The sequence below is a fragment of the Culex quinquefasciatus genome, chromosome 2, assembly GCF_015732765.1.
Source record: "Culex quinquefasciatus strain JHB chromosome 2, VPISU_Cqui_1.0_pri_paternal, whole genome shotgun sequence".
NCBI classification, from domain to species: domain Eukaryota; kingdom Metazoa; phylum Arthropoda; class Insecta; order Diptera; family Culicidae; genus Culex; species Culex quinquefasciatus.
The window spans coordinates 42,290,132-42,299,771 of record NC_051862.1 but is presented as its reverse complement, the minus strand read 5'-3'; the positions used below and the strand labels follow the sequence as shown (position 1 = coordinate 42,299,771).

Genomic DNA, 9,640 nt, shown 5'->3' with positions numbered 1-9,640 from the left:
AAGTTTAGCTAGAGAAATCCGTCGACCGGTGGACGGATTGCCCGACAACGTTGGCGAAAAGGTTCGGTCCACCGGTGAACGGAATACTGGACAAAGTTTAGTGAGAGGAATCCGTCCACCGGTGGACGGATTGCCCGCCAATCTTGGCGAGAAGGTGGACAAAGTTCTGCAAGAAGAATCCGTCCACCGGTGGAACAATATTGGGGAAAAGGTTCCGTCCACCGGTCCAACGGTTGATGTTTTTAAGAGCAATGTTCCGTCCTTCGGTGGACGGATTGTCTGCAAGAGTAGGCAAAAGAATCGGTCCACAGGCGGACGAATTTTTTTTTGCAAGTTCTGCAAGAGGAGTCGCTCCACCGGCGGACGGATTGCCTGCCAAAGTTGGCAGGACGAACCGGACCAACTTTGGACAGTTTAGAAAAGGACATTATAATATTTTGTTTTCTTTTTCCGGCAGAACCATAGAACCAAGTGGCCAGTGTGGAAGCGGAATGAAAGGGATCCGGAAATATGGGCCAGCGGTTGCAAGACTTTATCGGGAAGCTAATCTGGCGGTCCGTTTCGAGGACTCTCGGATGCTGCGGGAAATGAGCTGGTTGAGAAAGCGATGTTCTCCAAGACAACCGGTTGACTCATCACAATACTACCAGCAGGGACCAGCGTACCAAAATTCACCAGAGCTTTTGAACGAACCCGTTCATGTCCCGACAGCAAGTCATGGTTGTCAAGAAAAGAACACCAACAATGACCAACGAGGCCAGAACCGGGCCGGAATGCTGCCGACGAGTTTTAAGTACCTTCGGCGTGTGGTGAATCAGTCCGACTCGACGTTGTCTATCAGGTGACGAAGGTGTGTCCCATCAGTGTTGCACAACAACTAAATCTGTTCTACCTCAACCTTTTTCAGACAACCAACTTATACGAAATGACGAAATCCAGCAAGAACCGAGCTGCAGGCAAATGTGGCACGAACGGCCAACCTACTCGTTAGAAACGGGATCTATCATTGTCACCGATCTCGGCAGACGGCGGCGGCAACGATCAACTTCTCCACGGGCTTCCCGGCGGCCGGCGACCAACGACACGCTTATGTGCAAGTTGCAGCTCTACGACGACGACGAGGCCAGCACGTAGTCGCTGCACAAGTTTTCCGAGACGTAGGCCTGCCTGACCGGATCGATGAAAACACGAAGCAGGAGAAAAGTGAACAACGTCATGGCCGCAGGAGCCCTGTGTAACTTTTGGTCCTGGAACGAAATCCTTGACCTCGATATCGCTGCACCACCCAACGCGAAGCAGCCTGCCGGAACCAGGAGAGATCGTGACCATTTTCCCAAAGGAACCAACATTGAATACCATGACAAACTTTCTTGCACGAAGCTTTATTTTATAAAATATGATCCTGTCATTATATTTTTGTAATTATTATCGAATAATTCAATAAAAATGCCGTTTAGTTGTTTACCAATTATTCACTGCAACTAGTTCAATTACTAATTCAAAGAAAATCCTTGGAAACGCCCTCAAGTAGGCAATCTCTCAACCGGTGAAATATTTCCCCACGCTCGAACTCGACAAATCACGAAAATCATGATTTTGCCAGTTCGACCTCCTTTACCAAAAAAAGTGTTATCCGAGTTGAACTCCAAAAATCATGATAATTACCATTTTTTTGGTTTTATTTGGTAAGCGTGTGGTACCGTTAGCTGACGTAAACAATGGCCAATGTTGGGACAAAATTTGTATATCTGGAGTTTTTTTTGAAAAGGTCCAATAAACCAAATTTTCAGTATTTGCTTTTTGGGTGTTTTTTAATACCCCTGACTCAAGGCGGTTTCAAAAACACCCAAAAAGCAAAAACTGGAAATTTGGTTTATTGGACCTTTTAAAAAAAAACTCCAGATATATTGTCCATCAAAGCTTGTATTTGGACAAGGCGGGGCGCTTTAGGGAGAAAAAAAAGTAATTTGAGTGTTTTTTTTTACAGTCACCCCTTATACCCAGTCACGAAATATTCTACCAGAGCTGGTTCTGTCAGAATCCTGTTAGAACGGTGGAACATTTCTGCTAGAATGCTCTAAGAATATCCAGCTCTCTAAGAATTCTGCTAGAATCCTGCTAGAACGTCGAGTATATAGACTGGGTATTTACAGTTTACAGATCGTAAGAATTATCGATTTTCTATGATTTTTTGAACAATGGCCGATCTGTAAACTGTTACGAATATGAGGGGTGACTGTAAAAAAAACACTCAAATTACATTTTGAGAACGTTTTTGAATAAAATTGTATTCAATAAAATATAATTGTAAATCCAGAATAGCCTCATGAGGCTCAATCTCAGAACGAATCATCTTGAAAAGCCTAACATTTTATGAACAAATTTAAGAATTTAAGAATTTAAAAATTCAAGAATTTAAGAATTTAAGAGAATTTAAGAATTTAAGAATTCAAGAATTTAAGAATTTAGGAATTTTTGAATTATTATTTTTATATTCCTAAATTTTGGATATTTGAATTTCAGGTTTTTTTTAATTTAAAGTTTAACGAATTTCGGATATTTTTTACTTTTTTGAAAAAATGTTCAATAAAGTCCAGGCTCCATTATCCGAAGATTGGATTATCCGAAGGGGGACTTCGGATAATCGAATCATGACCAAACATTTTTTATCGTATTATTTTATTTTCATAGTCCCCATCTTAGTCAAATTTTAATGATTGAATGCCAAATTACGAAATGCTCTATTTCACCGCCATTTTGGCCGCCATCATGGATTTAAAAAAATTAAATCTCTTTAAAGTAGTTCGGGGGCTTACTTAAGCTCAACAATCAAAAATAAGACAACAAAAAAAATTTTTTTTTCGTGATTCGATTATTCGAAGTGATATTTTTTGGAGGCCTTCAGATAATGGAGTCTGGACTGTATTTGGATTGAAAAAAAAAAACTATAAAAATCAAAAAAGTTTCGAATTCTTAAATTGGGTACTAAAGCCCTATGTAAATTTTTATGTACAACGGTAAAAAACAAGATTAAAAACCATTTCTGATCACTTTTTTTCATTTTTATGCAAAAAAAGTTATTGACAATATTTTTTCGATGGATCAACTATGGTCCCCTTGGAACGAGCTGTCAAGTAGGACCTTTTCTGTCAAGAAGGAACGCGAGGTTAATTTTTCAAAATTGATTTAAAAATCCATTTTAAACTCTTTGTGGTCGTCATAGTACTCAGAAAAATAAGCCTTATCGTTGTAAACAATAATATCAGCAATCGAAGCTTCATTTTAGGACCCAATTTCAGAAACATGGAATTTTTAATGTTTGAGTTTTAAGCCAGCTTCAGTTAAGTCCGAAAAAAAACCCCAATAATCATAGTCACAGTCTATATATTAGGGTTAAGTTTGAAATATGATTCACAACATTAAAAATTTGCTGTATCCAGTAATGAATGAACAAAAAATAAGGTAAAAAACATTAATCAAAACTCAAAAGAAATTAAGTATTCAAAGGCGGTACGCAGATGTTAAAGAAGGAGTTGTGTACTATGATATTTATGGAAATGGTTTAAGGTGGTAGATGGTGTCTTTCTTTTTTGAGGCAATGACTGTCAATGATGGTTATGAATTCAGGGTCCAGAAATAGTAAATTGAATGAAAATATAATCACTATTTGTAAAATGCTTCTACAAACAACACAAAGAAACCAATTTTTTGATTGAAAAATTCTGAATCAAGATTTGAATCTTTTTCTAAAACAAACATGGCCGCCAAATTGCCGATCGGGATAATGCCTTCCTGAACCTTATATGTGCAGGGTTGTTACGGGAGAGTCGAAAAAAAATCCGCGCCAAATCCGCGCCGACCTGAAATCCGAAACCGCGCAAAATCCACGCCATATAAAAAAATATCACGACCAACATTCAATTTTTTTTTATATTTTAATGAAGAAAAACTAGTTCAGAAAGTATTTGATTAAAAAAACTCGTTTTAAGTTTAAAGGCTCTAAAAGAATGAAAGCAATAATTTTTCCACCCTCAGAGAGCGAGTTGTGGCGCTATAACCATGGCAAAAGTGTCCAGGGCATTTGTGGAAATACAATGTCTCATCCCAGAGGGTCCCGGAGCACCAAAACTTCTTAGCATGGTGCTCCCAACGATCAATTGCCTAAATAAACAGGAACGTGAGCGGGGGATCCCCACGTTTCTTCCTCCCCTGTAGATTCAGAACTGTATTGTTGTTTGAACATTCGTGTTCAAACTCAATCCAATTCAACGAATCATCTTTGCGGTAAACTTTACGCAGTTGGCCTGGCCGCTTTAACTTTTGTGATGTTTCAAAGCAATTTATTGCATTGGGGCACTGCAATTGTTAATAATGACAAGAGGATGCTAGGCGTTAATCAACCTAAGGCATTTTCCAGGATGCCCTCGAAAGACTGGCTGCGCTAGGGTTAGATTAGATTAGATTAGATTAGATTCTAAAAGAATGAAAGCAATAAATCCATTTAAAAAAAATCCTCAAGAGACGGGCAAGGCAAGGGTCATGAAAAAGAAATCTTCAAAATAGAAAATACAATATTTAAAAACCTAAAAATTTAACTTCAAAAATATAACGTCAAAATTAAATCAAAATCTAAAATTATAATATGATAAAATTTTAAATTTTGAAAGTCTAAATATTCAAAATCTAAGAATTTTTATACAGTTTTTAATCCAAAATCCTAATCCAATTTCACTCCGAAAGAAATTTAATTTCCGATATTGAAAATAATGTCTTCTCATAATTTCAAAATCTCTTACATAAAATAGGACTCCAAAAATTGTGGAATTCAAGAATTTAAGAATTAAGAATTTAAAAATAAAAACATTTAAGAATTTACGAATTTTAGAATTTAAGAATTTGAGAATTTAAGAATTTTAGAATTTTAGAATTTTAGAATTTAAGAATTTAAGAATTTAAGAATTTAAGAATTTAAGAATTTAAGAATTTAAGAATTTAAGAATTTAAGAATTTAAGAATTTAAGAATTTAAGAATTTAAGAATTTAAGAATTTAAGAATTTAAGAATTTAAGAATTTAAGAATTTAAGAATTTAAGAATTTAAGAATTTAAGAATTTAAGAATTTAAGAATTTAAGAATTTAAGAATTTAAGAATTTAAGAATTTAAGAATTTAAATTTTAGAATTTTAGAATTTTAGAATTTTAGAATTTTAGAATTTTAGAATTTTAGAATTTTAGAATTTTAGAATTTTAGAATTTTAGAATTTTAGAATTTTAAATTTTAGAATTTTAGAATTTTAGAATTTTAGAATTTTAGAATTTTAGAATTTTAGAATTTTAGAATTTTAGAATTTTAAATTTTAGAATTTTAGAATTTTAAATTTTAGAATTTTAGAATTTTAGAATTTTAGAATTTTAGAATTTTAGAATTTTAAATTTTAGAATTTTAGAATTTTAGAATTTTAGAATTTTAGAATTTTAGAATTTTAGAATTTTAGAATTTTAGAATTTTAGAATTTTAGAATTTTAGAATTTTAGAATTTTAGAATTTTAGAATTTTAGAATTTTAGAATTTTAGAATTTTAGAATTTTAAATTTTAAATTTTAGAATTTTAGAATTTTAGATTTTAGAATTTTAAATTTTAGAATTTTAGAATTTTAGAATTTTAGAATTTTAAATTTTAGAATTTTAGAATTTTAGATTTTAGAATTTTAGAATTTTAGAATTTTAGAATTTTAGAATTTTAGAATTTTAGAATTTTAGAATTTTAAATTTTAAATTTTAAATTTTAGAATTTTAGAATTTTAAATTTTAGAATTTTAGAATTTTAAATTTTAGAATTTTAGAATTTTAGATTTTAGAATTTTAAATTTTAAATTTTAGAATTTTAGAATTTTAGAATTTTAGAATTTTAAATTTTAGAATTTTAGAATTTTAGAATTTTAGAATTTTAGAATTTTAGAGTTTTAGAATTTTAGAATTTTAGAATTTTAGAATTTTAGAATTTTAGATTTTTAGAATTTTAGAATTTAAGAATTTTAGAATTTTAGAATTTTAGAATTTTATAATTTTAGAATTTTAGAATTTTAGAATTTTAGAATTTTAGAATTTTATAATTTTAGAATTTTAGAATTTTAGAATTTTAGAATTTTGGAATTAAAGAATTTATAAGCTTAAGGATACTAAAATCATTTTAGATTTCAGAATTTTTTTCCATGTTATTTGGAATTTGATATTTTTAAGTTTTTAAATTTAAACTTTTTAATTTTGATTTTTTTTGAATCTTCAAATTTTCGATTACCCAAATTTTTGGTATTTTGAATTTCAGATTTTTTTAAATTACTCAAAAGAAATTAAATATCCAGAGCCGGAGATGTAAAGAAATGACAAGAAACATACAAAAAATTATTTCTACATAATCTTTATCTTCATTTTTCGACGTTTCGTACTAAGAAAATTCAAACAAACATTTTCAAAATTGCCATCCGCGCGAAATCCGCGCCTGAGCAAAATTAGCCAGCAAATCCGCGCCAGATCCGCGCTATCCGCGCGAAACGCGCCATCCGCGCGATCCGCGCCGTCCGTAACAACCCTGTATGTGTTATAACACCCCCCCCCCCCCCCCCCCCCTACCCTCCATCAAATTGGCACGAAAAATCAGGGGGAATTTATTTTTTTAAGGAGCGGCTGTGGCTGAATGGTTACAGCGTTCGCTTTGTAAGCGAATGGTTCTGGGTTCGATTCCCATCTGCTCCCATCGTGAAAGTTAAAGACATAGAAATGCTTGAAATGCTGAATATGAACGAAACATCCAAATCTCTTTTATTTGCAATAAACAATCATTTCATTGTAAATATATACATTAAATTTCACAAATTTTAACTATCGGAGGGAATTTCTTTTAAATAATAAGGCTTGTTTTACTAAAGTCAACGGCTAACTACCCGCTGCTAACGCTAAACATTTTAATAATCAAATCACTTCAAATCTCCTCACTGTTCACCGATCATGGATACAGTAGAGGAACAGCTCGCCGAATGCTTTTGCAACGCCTTTTCGTTCGCAAACGTTTGGTTGCATCCCTGGTTAGTGCAGTGCGCTCGGCTCGAATCTGCAAGTAAGAATCTTGTTTTACTAACAAAAAAAATCTACTCAAAGTGGAACTCACCATCGTGCAGCTTCATGTGCCGCACCAGCGACGCCTTGAAGCCAAACATCAACGGACAAAAGTCACATTTGAGCGTTTTTTCCATCTTGAGGGGTGCTTTTTCGCCGATTCCGTGACAATCTCGCATGTGTTTTCTCAGGAGATCCACCCTGCTGAAGCTCTTGTTGCAGCCTTCAGTGCATACGATGGGGCCCAGGTGATGCTGCTTGTGGTGGTACAAAGTGTATCGATTCGGGAATGTCGAGGGGCAGTCGGGACACTTGAAAACGATCGGTTCTGTTGGTTCCGTTTCGACGTTCTTGATGTAAACCCGCGGGGTTTTGCGCATTTTCTGTCCCGCCAGGCATTTCTTTTCGTGGTACCATTGGGCCTGCTTGCTGAAGAATCCCTGCGGGCAGTTGGAGCAAGAGTACTGCCGCACCCCTCGATGGGAATTCAGGTGGTAATGGAAGGTCTTTTTCTGAAGATATTTGGAACAAACGCCACACTTTACCAATCCATTGCCAACATCGATGGTGCTCGCTTCCAACTCATCTTTCGGCTCTACGTGTATCTTCTTATGGTTTGTTAAATCGCAATTACGGTTGAATGTTCTACTGCAGATCTCGCACATGAGCGATCCGTGCTCATCCCTCTTCGTTCCTACCAACCCATCCTGGTGCACTTTTTTCATGTGGTTCGCGAGAGTCTTATTATTTCTTAGTTGAACTTTACAAATGGGACACTTGACTCCTGCTTCTCCGCAGCCAAGCTCGTGGTAGCATCGCCGATCGCTACTGCGGAAGCCCTTGTCGCACCCTTTCTTGCGACACCGGTACGGAAGCGTTCCGTCGTGTTTGCGCATGTGGATTCGCAACGATTTTTCCAACACGAACGACGCACCACAAACGGCGCAATCGTGGCGTTGATCATTTTTGACATTTTCACCGTGTTTCGTGCGAATGTGGTACCACAGGCGGTTTTGGTTCTGAAACGAGGTTGGACACATCGGACATGTGCGCGCAGTCACCTGGCCTTGGCAGTTGTGGATGCGACGTTCACCGGGGCTGGCGAAGGACCGGTCACAGCCGGGGTTTTGGCACGAGAACGGTGTTGCACCTGGGGAGAAATTAGTTTTAACACTAGGTCTATTCCCGTACCGCAAATTCTGCAATTCTGCACAAAATTGCCAGCAGAGCGTTCCCGTACTTTTCTGCAACAAAAGTAACTTAAAGCTCTTAGTGCCGATGCATGTCTGGTTGAGGGATTAATTTTGTTATCTTCAGTTGTTTTTTAAATAATATGAGTGTTAAATTAATAGGTAAATTTAATTGAAAATAATTGATTGTACCTGTAACGGTGCTACCAATTTGTATTCATAGGGGAGAGTGGGGAGACTTGATCCCCGGGGACACTTGATCCCAAGCCTGTATCTCGTCAGCATGTGGGTAAAACAATTAGCTTTGTTCTAGAAAGTTGTGCGAAATTGACTAAAACTCATGGTAGAAAACAAAGAAAAAAATTAAAAAATGTTTAGATTGAGTTACACACATTTTTCTAAGAAGTGCTGCAAAAAACTTCCAAGAGATCTTTTTTCTTTGTTTTGATAAGTATAGAAAACACTCAAAAATTATTCAAAAAAATATTTTTTATACATGAATTGTTTGATAAACATATCAACTCCAAAACCCTTACTCATTTGACTTTAAATTTATCGTCATACTATTTTTACAATCAATTGTTTAAAAAAATGCGTTTAGTGAGACTTGATCCCTGAATTTTTACTGTCACTGGAATCAGCCTCAAGATTAAATAATTGGGCTGGGTTTTCGTACATAGTTTTCTTTAGTATAGTTTTATATAACTTACTGCAAATTGAACCATTTTTCAAAAGTTTTGTAAACAAAAATTACCAGCTTTTGTAAACATGCTCAATTTTGGTCTAAAAAAGAAAATTTGATGTTTTTAAATATTTTGCATGCTAAACTTGTTATATTTTGAACACAAACGTACAGGTTTAATGTGAAATTGCTTTAACTTACAGAAAATTAAAAGTTTGGATGAATAAGAAACATTTTGCTTAAGATTTCATCAAAATGTTGAAAGGGGGATCAAGTTACCCCCAACATTTTGAAAATGCCGGTTTAAAATATTTTTTTAAAACGCTTGGCATGATTCGAAGAGTTTATCTGATGAAATACCCTTATCAGCCAAACATAGTTGAATGTTTAAGCTTTCAATTCATGCAAAAAGGTCATAGTTTTGTGAGAAATTGACAGAGTTATGTGCGACACAAAAAAAGGGGATCAAGTCTCCCCACTCTCCCCTATATGAACCAACAAAAATAATGTAATTTTGTCAAACTTTCAATGAAGGAATCATAAAGGAGGTATTAGACTATACCAAACAAACAGGCTGACGTTTTGCAAACAAATCAGGCAAACTGTCAAAAAGTGCGAGTTTTGGTTATATGATTGACGAACATAACATTTTTG

The 9,640-nt window shown here is 34.8% G+C and overlaps 1 protein-coding gene and 1 non-coding gene across 3 annotated transcripts in view; one reads left to right on the top strand and one right to left on the bottom strand.

The window, feature by feature from the left end:
* The first annotated feature begins 6,678 nt into the window (after positions 1-6,678).
* On the top strand, positions 6,679-6,754 carry Trnat-ugu. Its single transcript has one exon. It is a non-coding gene; the product is annotated as a tRNA-Thr (tRNA).
* Positions 6,755-6,916: 162 nt separating this feature from the next.
* LOC6042188 (zinc finger protein 845) overlaps positions 6,917-9,640 on the bottom strand; it is a 35,398-nt gene continuing 32,674 nt past the window's right edge. The window contains exons 6-7 of one of the 2 annotated variants that reach the window (XM_038253344.1): positions 7,167-8,264; positions 6,917-7,109 (exon numbers count right to left, since the gene is read on the bottom strand). In XM_038253344.1, the coding sequence (XP_038109272.1) occupies positions 6,991-7,109; positions 7,167-8,264 (1,217 nt within the window). In that variant the 3' untranslated portion in view covers positions 6,917-6,990. The remainder of the gene's footprint in view (positions 7,110-7,166; positions 8,265-9,640) is intronic. The other variant, XM_038253345.1, reaches the window with a different exon arrangement.